Raw genomic sequence first — 15,317 nt, 5'->3', positions numbered from 1 at the left:
TAGATTAGATCACCTACAAACTTCCCCTATCAAGTCCCAATAGTCAGAGACTCCGCTATAATATGCTCCGAAGCCCCCTTAGGTTAATTCATTTCTATGACTACTGGTCCCAAAGCCCATCGTATGGATCTTCTCTCGCGGGCGGGTCTCGGATATACTCCTGGAAGAACCTGCTCAATAACGCATCATCTTCCACCTCAGGAGGTCTTGTAACATCCACGGGCGGCCTCTGCCTAGTGGGATCTGCTGCTCTTTCTATTTGAAATCTTCTTTCGGTCTCAAATGCCATCGCATCGTCCCGCGCAATACTCGCCTGGATAGTAGTAAGAAGCTCGTTTAGGGCTGGCCGGTCTTCGCGATCGTCGGCCATACAGCGGGCTATCAACGTGCGCAGATCGACACCATAGTGTGTGAATTCCTCGTAAACCTCATCGCCGACCAAGAACGGAGCCCATGTGTTAAGGTCTTTATCTGTGCCGTCTGGCATTGTTATGCGACATATTCGTGGTTGCCAGTCCTCATCGTCAGTATGGTACAGGGTCAACGCGTTGAACATTAACTATTCCAAAAGTCAAAAATCAACAATAAATTATAAGAGGTGATCTCCCAGTCGTTTCGATATACTTACTAGACCGATACCCCATATATTAGTGTGCGGTCCAAAGGCGCCTTCTTCTAAAGGCCTTCGTCTGTCCCGTTGCTCCTAAGTATGTGTTTAGCATTTAGAATAAGTTAATATTCACTTCTCTTAGACATATCATATAACCTACTGGGGCCTGATATCCGGGTTTTCCAACGTTGGCTACAGCAAACTTCCTAGAGTAAGGTGTTAAAAGCAATCCAATACGGATAGAAATAACCGGATGCCATACTCTGCATCTTGCCACTAGTATACAGTCAGTTAGCAATCATTTTCTTACAAGATCTTAAAGGCAATACACAGGTTAATTATTTGAGGTGCCATAGTATAAGGGTGAAAATCATCGTCAAGTGAATGCAATAAGTACTCACTCCATTGTCCCACTCTTGCATCAGCCCAAAGTCGCCCAGCTATATCAAATTTCAGCATAAAAATGCATAGATTAACTAAAGTTTTATGAAAACCAACCTTCCATCTTGGGGCCAGTCCATGCTCTCGCCCGTCGTCATGCGTGAGAAAGGGGTCGTCCATAAATACTAAAGATCGTTAATTTAGAGACTTTCCGGGCTATTACTAAGATATTACCGTTGAGAGGATGCAAGTCAAAATGAATTATAAGCGACGCGTCTTCTTGAGGTCTAATTACTTCACGATATACTTCTGGGCTGTTGTTGTCTAATATCGGAGGATAAGCCATTCCTATACATGCTCTCGTAACTGATACGGCGAGTAGATCTTATTAGTAACATAGTGGGTTTACGTACTGGATCTAGTAGCTTACGACATAGGAATAACCTCCATAAGAACCGACTGGGTATAAACTCTAGTTTCTTTCTATGATTAGGAAGATTCCTGTTATTCGAAACTGTCTCGTTTACGCGGGTTAATAGCTCGTATAGTTCACATCTCTCGAAATAATCCATTATCATTAAAGCTGGGGACCCGTTGTCACCGATGTAATCATTATAAAGACTTTCATCCATAACCCAATTTGGCAACCAAACAAGTTGGGTGAAATGTTCACAAGTCGCAAACGTTTCCTGATGCTCTTGTCAACGCTGACTAGTTGTCTATTATGGGATATGTGCAGCAATACTCACCGACATCCAATTTATTTCTTGACGGAAATATGGATCGTCTTCATCTACAGGTGCCTTAATCGCTAAATCTCGTACACGCTGTCGATATTGATTTACTTCGGTCCACCGAGTTACAACCCCCGAGCTCCCGAATCCTAAGACTTTACGAAATTCTAGAGATCTCGCATTTTGAGAGAAAAATTGTCGCTGACGCTGATATGCATCTTTCGCAGCCTCGAACACTTCGTTGAGCTCGGCTTGCCCGACTCGCACGAACGGCCGAACTAAACACATGAATATTATTATGATACATTGTTAGGCAGGTGTAGTGAATTGACATACGGACTGGCGTAGCCATAGCCTTTCCTTCTCATCCGTGAATTGATTCTGAAATATCTTGATCCAATAGTATATGTAGACCGCATAGCGAGTATTCTGAGAGCACCAAGGCACATGATAATGGCAACACATGGTCAGCTGTTAATACAAGCGCCATTGTCTACGAATTGGCATTGAAACTGAAACATTAAACAAGACCAAGAAAGAACTGCTTTCGGAAGAAACAAAGATACTACTTCACAAGTCACCTTTGAGCTAGGGGGTTCAGAACTAGCGACAAAGACAATTCAGGGGTTAGCACAAAGGTAGTAAAACTCAATTAAAAAATTATTATTGGGCAACCTCTACATAGTATGTTTAGCTGCCTACCTACCTAAGGTAGATAGCCGTTTCTTGTGAGGTGAACTATCCCGTAAGGTTAGGTAGACAGACTCACGGGGCAATACGCCAGCGAGATAGAACTGGGGATAATAGTATCAATCTATCGGCGGTCTTTTCATCTGTAAAATTCCATGAAATACAATTGGGCCAATTAAATTTTATATAATTGTTCGCTTCTTTCAATCACACAGCTACACTATATTTGGGTAGACTCGATGATCGATGCTCCTCGGACTTAGTAGCGCCAAACCGGCTCACTCCGGGTCCCGTCCGACATAGTAATCAACTCAACGGTGTTTGAACTTCAATCGGGAACACGGGAATACCGAGTCGGCGGATTTATTATGAGCGGGATCCTGTCCTGACTGAGACTCCGAAATCCCGGTTTATCCCCGTGCCGGGCCGTCGGTAGCAAGACGGCGTCTAGATCTCGAGCTAGAGCTTGCGCGGGGTTCTTTGTAAGTGCGCAATTCATTACGTATCGGCCCTCATATTTTGCGACTCCTCATCTTTTTTTTTATAAATAATCGATTTACCCTCAAACATTTTCTTCTAGTCAAATAGCACAAGCGTTCTCATTACCTTTCTAAGAAGTGCTTTAAAGATCCACCGTAAAGATGAGCGACCACCGAAGAATCAGCGTCCTTGACGTAAGTTCTCACCATCCTCTATTAATCCAAAATTACTAACTGGTTCTTAAGGAGACACTCGTTGATGGTCTACCAAGTGTTTCAAAGACGCTCTTCCAAGCTAAAGCTAGACACGGATATACGTTCGAGGAGCTTGCACAGAAACTAGGCCGCAGCGAGGTTGCGGTTGCTGCTTTATTCTATGGCCAAGCCCAGGCATCCGATGAAGATATCGAGAAGTTGACAGAAGCCCTTGACCTCCAAAAGGGGGACCTACACTCGCTGTCACTGGGTTTCCCTAATCGGGGACGTGCGGGACCAATGCCTCCCGTAGAGCCGCTCATCTACAGATTGTACGAGATTGTACAAAACTATGGGTATGCCTTTAAGGCTGTTATAAACGAGAAATTTGGCGACGGCATCATGAGCGCTATTGCGTTCTCTTCTAAGGTTGAGAAGGAGGTCGACGGTGATGGAGTCGCGTGAGTGCCCCATGTACCGATGAAAATGATTCATGTTGAAAACTAACCTGAGATGCAGCTGGGTCAATATTACCCTCCGAGGAAAATGGTAAGTGAACTTGGATTTAGCATTGTCGTTCCGAGGAAGTAACTTACATTGTCTAGGCTGCCATTTACTCGATTCTAATTTGATGGTGCATGGAGTGGCGGTTTAACTTTGCCATACATACATTCAATCCTATTTGAAGTACAGTCGCATCATATAATTGATCACTTATATTAAGACTACCTGTTTCTTCATCTCCATTAGGTACCCTTAACGAACGCTGTTGAGAGATGATTAAATATAGGGGCTTTGGGTTTTAGCCCTCGGAAGAAACCGTGATGGCGGGGTTAAGCCGGGAATAGATATCCAAACAAGGGGTATATTGAAAATAATCTTGTCGTGAACTGGTAAACATACTTCTCGCTGAATACATTATTCATATCTGGGAACCAATATTAGACTTCCCGCTCGTTAGAGATGGTTGGATTCCTGATCGTGGATGACGGGGTCTTCTCTCTCTTATATCCTTCTCTCCAGAATGGTTCCACTCCCATCTCCTGGAACCTCTTCACTTCGTAGTCCTTCGTGACGATCCAATTGCTAATAAAAACAACTAGAACCAATAAAAAGATGCCCATGCCTGCCGCCAACGGTGCGATGATCGAAAACACTGTGAATCCGTAGCTCGCGTTCTGGAACGCCTCGTCTTCCTGTAGTCTTTCTACCCCCAGGCCGACTTGCATCGCCGTTAGCACAATGACGACGTATCCGAGAATGGTCGCTAGGGCGGCGAAGTTGTCGCGAATTAAATCGCCGTAAACGGTATGGGCTGCGATCTTGGAGTAGCCGCGTAAGATGAAGCCTTTCTGTATTCGGTAGACCTTGTTCAACCGGCTTAGCCGGAGCTCGCCGTACCAGTACCGTGGGTTGACAGATCCATAGTCGTGGCCTTGTAGGATCTCCTTAGTGAAATCCTTCCATGCCTCCCATTCGATATAATAGGGCAACAACCCTTTCTCTTTCGCGATGCGGAAGTCGCTCTGGTACGCGATGAGAGCGGTGTAAGAGAAAAGGTAGCCCCGAGCGCATTTAGTGAGTTCGTCGTCATGGATAATGTGAGCGGCCCAGAAATCAGGCTCAAAGAGATATGGAGGAATAGGTTTCAAGAATATGCGATTCTTTGACCATACGAGATGGAGTTCCGGATTTTCGCTGATGGCGATCTCTCTTGAGAGGAGAATTTGGTGATGTAATGGCCGAGGAGGCATTGGGCGACCACATATCCAAAGCCAATCTTGTATATCATTCAACCTTTTGACAAGGAGTTCCCGCTTGAGGAAGCTCGTCCCCAGGTCAGGGACAGCTATATGGTCATGTTCTGTACGATGCGAAGCCGGAAGTAGAGAATTGAAGTCTGATGCCTGTTGCGACGCGCTAGAATCCTCTCGTGACTTAAGCACTTGAGTTGTGAAAGGGATAGGCGATGTACCCATCGTTAACGATTATTACTTAGTAGCTAGCCTTGACGATGTCGGCATACACTTGAAATTGAAAAATATTTCTGTTTACCGTAGGATGACTTACGAGGGGCTATAGCACGCTAATATGACAATCGTCTACTCATATACATATAGGGTAATCAAACTATTTTATGTGGCATACGCGCTCTGGCTCTGGTCGGGTGTCTAGGTATTTTAAAAGAAGTAAGCAGGGGTTGAAATGATCAGCATTCAGCCCATCGCGGGTCGACATGGGTAAAAATCTAACATTGGCTGCGTCCCGCCCCCTTCCCTAGCACCTGGGTTTTAGGGCCGGGGATCACACCGAATTCGAAATTAACGCTTCTTTTCTCTTCTGCCTTATGCGAGTAAGTAAGTCGAGGGTACACACTGCGAGCCTCATCTATATTTTGCCCTAATCAACACAAAGAGATATGTGTAGTAAAAGCGCCACTGGACGTCGCATTTAACGGTATCCAGAAATAGTATTCGCCAAGAAAAGCTCACCTCAGACATCCGAGTCCTTCATAATCCATCCAAGAAGTGATTAATCGGTTTTCAAGGTAACATCGCGTGCCTAATGGGAGATAGCGAGCGACCAGATTATTCCAGCCTAAGACAAGGTTAGACTGGCCCTGACAGGGCTTAGACGGGTTAAGTAGCATTTTTAGTGCTGACGGACTAGCCCATGAAGCACGATTTGAGACGGAGTCTATCAGCCGCACATAATAGACCATGCTCGCGTCATCACATAATTCGCTAGACATGTACTTTCTCATGCTACCAGGTCCAAAAGGACTTTAGGACCATGGATCGTTCCGTCATCCTTAGTCCTTAACCCTCTTGAGATTGGGGTCACCTGTTGTCTGGCTTGGCCTATAACTCCCGTTGCCCCATCCCATCCGTGAGAAGCCCCGACTCGAATCTCGTTGAAGCATTTCGGGATCTATAGTCGTATCGCCATGTCTCTGCAACGCTCCGCGACGCGGAAGGCTCCCGCAGGACCTGCCAGACGGAAGAAGGACTACGATATCGTACAGCAGGGTGTCAAGGAGCTTTACCCGCTTGATAAATCTGATGTCGAACCGGAAATTGAGTAAGTTGGAGAAAATATATACCGAATTTCGCTTTCTTGTTCTAACTCTCTTTAGCATCGTCTTCGTGCCCGGCCTCGGCGCACATCCGGAAGACAGCTGGAAATCGGAGAGCACCGGCTTTAACTGGACTACTGATGGACTAGTTAGAGATTTCCCGCGGGCTCGTATCCTGTTGTATATGTACGAGTCAGCATGGACTGGTTCCCTAAAGGTGAAGCAGTTCATGAGCAATATTGCTATGACATTGCTTAATGGGTTGAGGAGTAAGAGAGAGGTAAGCCAATCTCCGTATATATTGCCTGTGTACTCTAGCTTACATGACTATCTGGGGGTTGATAGGGCGCTGTACAACGACGTCCAATCGTATTTATTGGACATAGTATGGGAGGTCTGGTAGTTGCGAAAGCGATAACCATCGCAGACTCTCGAAGAGATAAATTTCCTGTCATGTTTGAGGCTATCGCGGCGGCCATCTTCTTCGGTACACCTTTCAATGGAGCGCCCGTTGCTTCTGTCGCCGCCATGTACGCATACCTCGCCGAGAAGGCCGGTACAGCGTCTACTTCCAAGCTCTTAGATCTAATGAAGCCTGGCGACGAGGGCCTCCGTGAGCTTAAGCATGAATTTATGCGCCTCGTGGGAAAGCTAAGCCCCAAGATCGACCTATTATGTTTCTATGAGGAACAGCCGACCGATTTTGGTAAGATGGCTGGCTTGCCCGACCTCTTTGGCATGAGTAAGCTCGTCATCCCGAAATCATTTGCCGATTTTGTGAGTCGCGACTCTGCGACGCTTCCAGGTGTCGAAGAACAAGGCCTCGCACGCAACCACCGAGACCTTGTCAAGTTTGATGGCCCGAAAGATGATCAATGGAACCAGTTTGTGAAAGATCCTTTGAAGAGGATAATTCATGGTGCTCAATTGGCAGTCAAGAATCGTCTAAATTCTGTTCGCGATATCGATCGGAAAATGATCAACAACATCATGGAAGCTTTAGATGGCGCACAGGTGTCCAAGAAACGCAGGGCCCTAGCGCAAACATTTGCGTCATCCTCCTGGATAACGAAGGAAGAAGAGTATCAACAGTGGCTATCCGATGAGATGAAGACGGGTGACGAGGCTAATACGGCTCGCGCTGCTGATTGCCTATGGATCCGAGGACCAGAGGGTCGAGGGAAAACCAGCGCGTCTTTGGCAACCGTTGATGAGATCGACAGGATTAAGGATATGGATTCAAACCAGGGGCCGGTCTTGCTTGCTTACTTCTTTTGCGAGTCGACCACAGATTATTGTACCGCCGAGGACGTTCTCAAGAGCATCGTGACTCAATTAATCGACCAACAGGAGATGCTCGCTTCTTATGCCAAATTATTTGCTAAGAAGCGAGGCGAAGGGAACAAAGCGCAGGTGACTGTAGAGAACTTATGGCAGACTATTCAGGATATGCTCATAGATGAGTTCATCGGCAGTAAGGTTATATTCGTACTCAATAACCTGCACGTGCTTCCCGAAGATTCAGATTCTACTATCAAGTTGATGAAGTACTTGAACGCCGAGCTCCAAGGTACTAACAACACGGATACGAAGCGGGTCCCAACAAGATGGATGATCACCAGCAGAGAAGCCCACAACATCGAGGAAGCACTCAAAATTGAGGGCGTCCGTCTTGTTGATCTTGAAGATGAGAAGTACGGGAACCAGGTTCAGACGGCATTACGAAAGCGGGCTAAAGAGCGAGTCACCACGCTCGAGAAGGAGAAGAACTATAATAAGGCGCTTGCGTATTTTGCAAGCAGTCTCATTGGGAAACGTGCACAAAATACCCAGTGGATTGATATCACATGTGTTCAACTTCAAGAACTTCCAGAAGCCGAGAGCGATCTCAAAGTGCGCCGAATACTTGAAAGAATGCCCCAGGATCTAACGACGCTCCTGAACAATTCATGGCTTCAGATATTCAAAGCTAATGAAGCCGATGTTGAGAAGATTAAGGAGATGTTACGTGCCCTTGTTCTCACATACGAAGACCCTACAGAGGAAGAGCTTGGTGTGCTTGCTGGGTTTTCCTCAAGCGAAAAGGAGAAAGCTGAACTCCGTAAGTTCGTGGAGATGTGCAAGCCACTGCTAGCCATCAAGCGAGCAAATAATACCGTTTCCTTCATGAATGTCGTGGTTAAAACACATCTCCTAGAGAATGCTAAGCAACTTCTCGGCATGTCGGACGAGGAGAAGAAATGGCAACATGGTGTTCTTGCACTCAGGTCATTCTCGCATGTAAACGAGAGCTTCAATTTTCCTAGTCAAGAGCAAACCCCTGAAAATGGCGAAGATGGTGGTTCGGTTGAGGAAGATCAAGACGAAGATGAAAATGAGGAGGAAGAGGAAGAAGAAGAGGACTACGATGACGAAGAAGACGATGATGAGTGTGATAGCGAGAGTGAACCAGATAGCCAGGATGACATGGACCCCGAGGCCGATATTCTTCGCGATCTAGCCCGTAAGTCTAAATCCCCAGCCCTGCACCATTGCTCACTCCTATAGATAAGCTGAGAAAAAGTTTCGTCTGAACGAATAACTGCTAACTTTTACCATTACAGTGCCATATACAGTCAAGTATTGGCTACGCCATGCTAGTAAAGCTACGCGTGAAATTGCCGAGGACTTGAGTTTAGAAGAAGATTTCTGGAAGTCCGATTCAAAGATACGACATCGCTGGCTTGTAGAATACTGGCGTATGACTAGCACTTTCGACGGCTTTGACTACAAGACATTCACAGGGTTACGTATGTGCCCCCCTAGCCTCCCCGTTTACTCTCATCAGGGATGGGTTGGTTTGTATGCATGCAGATATAGATCGGCAGGCTCTCATAACTCACATCTATTCGCTATCAGTAACGATTGCTGACTTCAGAGGCCACAGATATTGCTGCTTCCGTCGGATTTAGAGAACTTGTTGCAGCTTTAATTCGAAACGGCTACGAAGATCAGATTAAGATCCGCGATTCATTGGTTAACTCTCCGGTTAGTATGGACTAGGTCCTTACTCTAATGTTTGCTAATTTCGTGTTTAGTTGCACTTGGCGGCTTACTTCGGACGCCCTAAAATCGTCGAGGAGCTCCTAAACAGAGGTGCCGTGATTGATGACGGAGACGAAATCCAAGAACAGACACCTTTGCACATGGCTGCTTTCGGAGGCCATGTCGAAGTTATGAAGAAGCTGCTCTTAAGAGGGGCGAATGCTAATGCAATGTCTAACGATATTGGCCCGGTAGTAAATGCGGCAATATCCTCAGGCAATCGAGCATGTGTTGAACTCCTTATCGAACGCAATGTCTCGTTAACAGTCGACCGCGCAGACATCGACGCGCCTCTTGCACTAGCCGCATTATTATCTGACTTCTCTATGTTCGAGTATCTAATTGAAAGATATGCGGATAAGTTGCCACCCGAAGAGTACAGCAAGGCATTTGTCAAGGCCGCGGAGGCAGGTCGGCTTGAAGTTTTTAATAGGATGCTTGAGTACGAGCATACCCAAGAATACTTCCAGCTTGCTCTCGGTTCGGCCGTTGATGAAGGGAATTGGGACATTGTTACTATCATTCTAGAAAAATGCCAAGGGCTTGACGTTGACGGAGCCTTCTACCAAGCGGCCACGGGTACTGAGCAGCAAGACAAACTCCTTGACGTATTCTGGAACTATTCTAGTGGTACAATTGGGCCGGATACACTCAACAATTGTCTCTACGACGCTACCGATAGAGAAAAGGAGTCTACCGTGAAATTACTTCTCGAGAAGTTTAAAGCAGACCCTAATGCTACCGGCGTCGAGTAAGTCATCATTTATGATCGTTATGAAGTCTAAGTTGCTGACATATATAAAGATATGGCAATGCCCTAACAGCTGCCGCTTACGATGGTACCATGGAGATTATCCAAATGCTTCTTGATGCCGGTGCCAATGTCAATGCACCAGAGGGTTGGGCCCTTCAAACAGCCGCTACCGAGGGCCATTACGATGTCGTTGTGGAGCTTCTAAAGCGTGGTGCCGACGTGAATGCCTTCACTAACAACTCATATTTCGAGTCGGGTACTGCCATTCAAGGAGCGTGTGAAGCAGGAAAGACGGATATTGTCTTCCTGCTTCTTGAACACAATGCAGATCCCAACCTTGGGGGAGGTCGTGATGCACCGCCAATCATAGCAGCCGCCCTCCGCGCCGAAGAGGATATTCTTGAGCTTTTAGTCAAAGCGAAAGCTCATTTAGATGTGCATGGTAGCGGAGGTTGCCCATCAACACCGCTTAGCTTGGCTGCCGCCTATATGCCTCTATCGTCGCTCCAGCTGTTACTTGACGCAGGTGCCGACATCAATCTCCCGGATGAAGATGGGGATACCGCTCTTATCGCAGCCGCATCTAGAGGCGATCAAGAAGCTGTTTCATTCTTGATAAATAGCGGCGCTGACATTATGCACTCAAACGAAGATGGTGATAACGCCCTACAGATGGCATTGGCCACTGATAATGAGGAATGCTTGAAAGTTCTTGTCGATCGTGTTTCGGTATTATTAGGCGCTCTCAAAAATGCTATGGACTCTGGTAACAACGCAGTCACCAGCGTTGTACGGGGTGCGTTTAACAAGGAGCAAGAACTCAGCTATGATGACGAACCTCAAGTAACTCCAAAGAATATTGAGCCGCCTAAACCGTCGGTCGATGATGTCGCGGATAGGCAACACGAGGAAAAGGTCGAAGAAGCCCCCGTTGATTCAGATGAAAATGATATCAGAAGTTCTATTTATTCTAACGAAGCGCCATTGCCCGACGACGATCACGCAGCCGAAAATGATACCCAGGACGCAGGCACTTCTGACGAACAGTCTTCATTTGACCAGATTTCCGAACGGCTTAAATCCGCTATAGCCAATCAGGCAGCGTTGTGGAACGAATTCACCACCACCCGTTCTACAACACCTACAGAGGTTGGACAGTCCATCTATCAACCCAGTGGGCAAGGGGATGTAGAAGCTTACCAGCCTAGCGTCCAAGCTGAGGAAAATATTCCTCATCGCATAGAAGTCGAGCAGGAACCCCAACGAGCGACTTCAGACCCGATTATGCCAGATCCATTGCCGATCGAACTGCCTACCTACGAGTACCTCAAGAGGAAGCCAGCACAAACTGTCCCCTACGGTAATCAAGCTACATATAGCCAATCACACTACTCAGCGCCGTCTCAGTCATCAGCCAGTCAAGTCCAGGCATCTATAGAGACTAGGACGTACGACCAAACCATCACCGCATACCGGCCTGATCCAGCCGCCGCCTCTCAGCAGCCTCATGAAATCCCTCCGTATCAGAACCCACAGAGTCAGGCTATACAATCCGAATCGTCCGCACCTTATCAGCATACCCATGCATACACGCAAAGCCAGTCTGCTCAAATAGCAGCACAATATCAGAGTTCGGCCCCGTATCGGCCTGATAATTCACCATATAATAACACAAATCAAGTTGATGCAACTCAGTCTCAACCACCAACAACCCAATATCCTGCCCAACAACCTACCTACGCTGCGTATAATCCAAGCACGCATAGCCAGCCGCAGCAAGGATCAGCGACGCAACAATCCTACAATCCAAGCAACCCAATCCAGGCATATCAAGGACAGGCTTACCAGCCACCAGATTGGCAACAACAGTATCAGGGGTATTACGGGAATGCTCAAAACCAGCAGTACACCGGTAGTGCTTACGAGGGCTCCGATTGGGAACAAGGTCGCCCGCAGCTCAAGCCGCAGCGGTCATCTTTCTTTGGGAACGGGATGAAGAATACCCTCAACAAGACGAAGATCATGGGAAACGGTATATTTAACAGGAAGTGAATGATGGGTATAATATTGTCTATGGTTTGTATAATAGGTTAGCAGATATGATTACGAGTTCCGTGACGGAAAAGGAGTGTACTATTAGCCTTGATGTTAGGAAGAACCCCCTATATATGTTGGTCATCTATAAAAATATCTGAAGGGCTAAACAATATTAGCGAATTTTCAACTCATTACAGTATCTACTACCTAGGTACCGATATGGATCGTGTATGACGATTGGTCTATTTGATGTTAACTGTGCTTTGGGGATTCCCCGTCACATAGTTGATAAGAGCCAGCCGCAGCTCCTAGACAAGGAGTATAAAGTAAATCAAGGTTCCCAATAATTCAATTACGTACATATTTCAAAAGGCCGTTAAATCTTAAATGAGAAATTCGATACAGATTATGGATGCCCTCTAATACTAGCATAAATTAGGTACCTCTTAGTAATTTGATTACTAGTACACTTCGTAGAAACATGAGATGACATCTATTGAGTTAAGCAATGCTATCAGCAATAAAGTTTTACGTACCTAGGTAGATTTGAGCAAACATGATGATGTCGTCGATGAATGTGTACTACTTGCAATGTTAGAGGTGCAGCCCTAATCAATCTGTATGACCTAAGTTATCATGCTAAAATTCTTTCGAGATATGCACCTAGGAAATTCTAGCACTAGCCTTTGACTCAGTAAACTGTCAAATATGGGATAAGCATCTATCTGGGGTTCCGAGTGCTTGGTCACCATAGTCATTGGTTCAATGAGCTTCAGGTGGTATCAGCTTGAGCAGGTGGCCTATTCTTTTCCTTGAGAACACCCACCAAAGAAGAGTTCATACCTCGAAGGTATGCACACACACACACCGAGAAACTTTGTACGTGCACCTTCCAACATATACAAACACGTCTCTCTGTTTATCTTCTTGAGTCGATAGGTTTTTCCTGTGCACAACCTCTGCATACATAACGCCCTCTCATATGCGACTCTCCTTCATACCAAAATTTCCTTCTGGACAACCCAACCACTCAATTCTATCACGACTACAGCATTTCACTTTAAAGTGTTTTGATATCAATTATCAAACCTGAAAGCCTGCACTATCCTGAAGCTACACTACACCATAACGTGTAAACACTTGGTAGACCGTGGTGTTGCAAGTATCCCTTTGAAGCCCCTTATATGTTTTTCTCATGTCGTGCTTTCGCAACGCGTAATTTGTCTATCTAGGCAACACTTTCTAATGCTCTTTCTCCAGTCTTCACAAAACCTCATCATCCAGATTTTCTTTCTGTTTCGACACAACCCTTCCCAATTATTCAGAGGACTCCAGAACAGAGAAAATGGCGTCCTATGATCAGCTCAAAGAGCCTACTGGCGAGGACTATACTCTTACCTTCGATGTAGGAGCATTGGGCATTCCGTTGGACAATGAGCCGTTCATACCTGTTGAAATGCATGACCAGGTTATCGATTTCCCCCATCAGAACCCCAATGAAATTGACATAGCCTACCCGGAGCACATGCTTAATAAATACATCGCGTCAGAGACTTGCAAGGGTCTGGAGAAACTTCCAAAGATCAATCACTCTAATCTTGCTTCCCCTGTTCATAACCCCGACCACACCCAGGTTGGCAATACATCGGATTACGAGCAGTACCATGCTGAATTCTTTGGTATGAACTCCGAACCCGATTCCGAGGACCCTGTGCCGGGACCTGTGCATGAACCTGAGAAGGAAAGTCAGTACCCGGAGGCTTACATGGACCCGCGTCTTCTCATGTACGATCCTGTCTTTTGGATCTGCCCCGAGCAGGGAAATAACAGTCCTAATATGTCATCAATGCCGCAATCAAGCACCTCGGGACTCATTAAGGACATCCAGGCCATGGGTGAGTTATTAATTTGTTACATTATATTGTCATCCAGAGAAGCTGATGACTATACAGAGCCTTTGTTGGCCCAGCAGTCTTGGGTTTCCTATATAGCACCAGCGCCCTGCACGAAGCCAGCATCCTACACAGAACCGACATCCTATACAGGGCTAACATCCTGCCCGGAGCCGACATCCAATACACAATCAGTATCCTATATGAACCCGGTCTCTTATCCTAAACCGGTGTCCCATCCGGAATCGGTGTCTTATCCGGCACCCGTATCTTATGTGGGGCCCGTCTCTTATCCGGAGCCAATCTCTTATCCAGAATCCGTATCTCCCCCGGAGTCAATGCCCTATACGGAATCGGTATTCCGGCCCCAGCCCCAGCCCCAGCCACTGGAAGGCAATAGCTCGCTCCCCTTCCGCTTGCGCCCCAACCCCATCACCACGCCTGCTTCTCCCGCTCCTAGCACTTGTGTCCAGAAGCGCAAGTACGAAAGTTACTACTTCGATAAGGCTCCTGCAACGCAGTACGGACAAACGGTGGGGCAGTTTATTTCTCAGTATCAAGCTCGCTCCAAGACCCCCTGCACCGAGCCGGTGGTTAACAGTCCTGGCTGCAACCAGTCCCAAATGAGCCTATCCCCTCAAGAGCAAGAACGGCCAAGCAAGAAGGCCAAGGTTCCCAGTGGGCAAGAAATAAATGCCAAGAATCTTTAAGAGATACGTGTTGTGAACAGTGTGAGAAAGGTTCCATGCACCGGGAACACTGCGATAAGGGGAGGATTTCGATTTCTTTACGCTTGGTTTGCGCCATACTTACCTACCTAAGGTATGCATTTGATCTTAAGACAAGATCGCGAGGAGGAATAACGAGATGGCTGATGGACGGTAAAACACATGGCCTCCAGTAATGTTGCATAAAGCAACAACGGCTTTGCATTATTGATTTTTTCTCTTTTTTCTATTGCTTTTCTTTCCTGGGATTTATAAAGCTCTCTCCTTTCTACGGGATTATTTGGCAAATGGTGCCAAACGAGATGATCACCCGGACAAGAGGATAACTAATGTGTAATATTCAAGAAATTGCGATGCTTTTCGTTTCGTACTCTTCAGTCATTCTTGTACTTGCAGGTAGTGGTCACTATTCTCTGGCGCACTATCCCGCACATATAGCAAATGCGATGTTTTTTTCTATGTGTTCATAGTTGACAATAGAGTTCTTAAACCGTGAATTTCAATCTCCATGTCTCATCTCTAAGTTATAGTACCTAATTTAAAACCAACAGACATTTTACGTTTACATTGTTAGCCTTGGAGCTTCATGAGTTTGGTAACCGTGAGAATTGGCCAGAAGGGGATACAACTAGAAATCCGATTTAATTATTTGATGGA

At 46.2% G+C, this 15,317-nt stretch overlaps 5 protein-coding genes across 5 annotated transcripts; 3 read left to right on the top strand and 2 right to left on the bottom strand.

Moving 5' to 3' along the window:
- Positions 1-52: 52 nt before the first annotated feature.
- On the bottom strand, positions 53-656 carry F4817DRAFT_169973 (uncharacterized protein). Its single transcript, XM_049298192.1, has one exon. It carries the CDS (start codon positions 554-556, stop codon positions 101-103), a length of 456 nt encoding a protein of 151 aa, XP_049157310.1. The 5' UTR covers positions 557-656; the 3' UTR covers positions 53-100.
- Positions 657-2,529: 1,873 nt separating this feature from the next.
- F4817DRAFT_169932 (Cyanase) lies at positions 2,530-3,873 on the top strand. The gene is made up of 4 exons (XM_049298189.1): positions 2,530-3,089; positions 3,141-3,550; positions 3,609-3,638; positions 3,695-3,873. The coding sequence occupies exons 1-4, from the start codon at positions 3,057-3,059 to the stop codon at positions 3,714-3,716; spliced, it is 495 nt and encodes a 164-aa protein (XP_049157309.1). The 5' UTR covers positions 2,530-3,056; the 3' UTR covers positions 3,717-3,873.
- On the bottom strand, positions 3,695-5,395 carry F4817DRAFT_169944 (uncharacterized protein). Its single transcript, XM_049298191.1, has 3 exons — positions 5,343-5,395; positions 5,160-5,260; positions 3,695-5,096 (listed from the first exon to the last, which is right to left on the bottom strand). Exon 3 carries the CDS (start codon positions 5,066-5,068, stop codon positions 4,031-4,033), a length of 1,038 nt encoding a protein of 345 aa, XP_049157308.1. The 5' UTR covers positions 5,069-5,096; positions 5,160-5,260; positions 5,343-5,395; the 3' UTR covers positions 3,695-4,030.
- Positions 5,396-5,945: 550 nt separating this feature from the next.
- F4817DRAFT_169935 (uncharacterized protein) lies at positions 5,946-12,243 on the top strand. The gene is made up of 7 exons (XM_049298190.1): positions 5,946-6,170; positions 6,226-6,445; positions 6,511-8,668; positions 8,769-8,954; positions 9,092-9,192; positions 9,243-10,000; positions 10,054-12,243. The coding sequence occupies exons 1-7, from the start codon at positions 6,037-6,039 to the stop codon at positions 12,053-12,055; spliced, it is 5,559 nt and encodes a 1,852-aa protein (XP_049157307.1). The 5' UTR covers positions 5,946-6,036; the 3' UTR covers positions 12,056-12,243.
- A 1,142-nt stretch (positions 12,244-13,385) lies between these two features.
- On the top strand, positions 13,386-15,135 carry F4817DRAFT_366528 (uncharacterized protein; the record flags this gene model as incomplete). Its single annotated transcript, XM_049306996.1, has 2 exons — positions 13,386-13,935; positions 13,993-15,135. 2 exons carry the CDS (start codon positions 13,386-13,388, stop codon positions 14,640-14,642), a joined length of 1,200 nt encoding a protein of 399 aa, XP_049157306.1. The 3' UTR covers positions 14,643-15,135.
- Between the last annotated feature and the right edge of the window lie 182 nt (positions 15,136-15,317).

The sequence above is a fragment of the Daldinia loculata genome, assembly GCF_022478755.1.
Source record: "Daldinia loculata strain CBS 113971 unplaced genomic scaffold F4817scaffold_38, whole genome shotgun sequence".
Lineage (NCBI taxonomy): Eukaryota > Fungi > Ascomycota > Sordariomycetes > Xylariales > Hypoxylaceae > Daldinia > Daldinia loculata.
The sequence above is the reverse complement of the archived record's forward strand: the minus strand, read 5'-3'. Positions and strand labels throughout refer to the sequence as shown.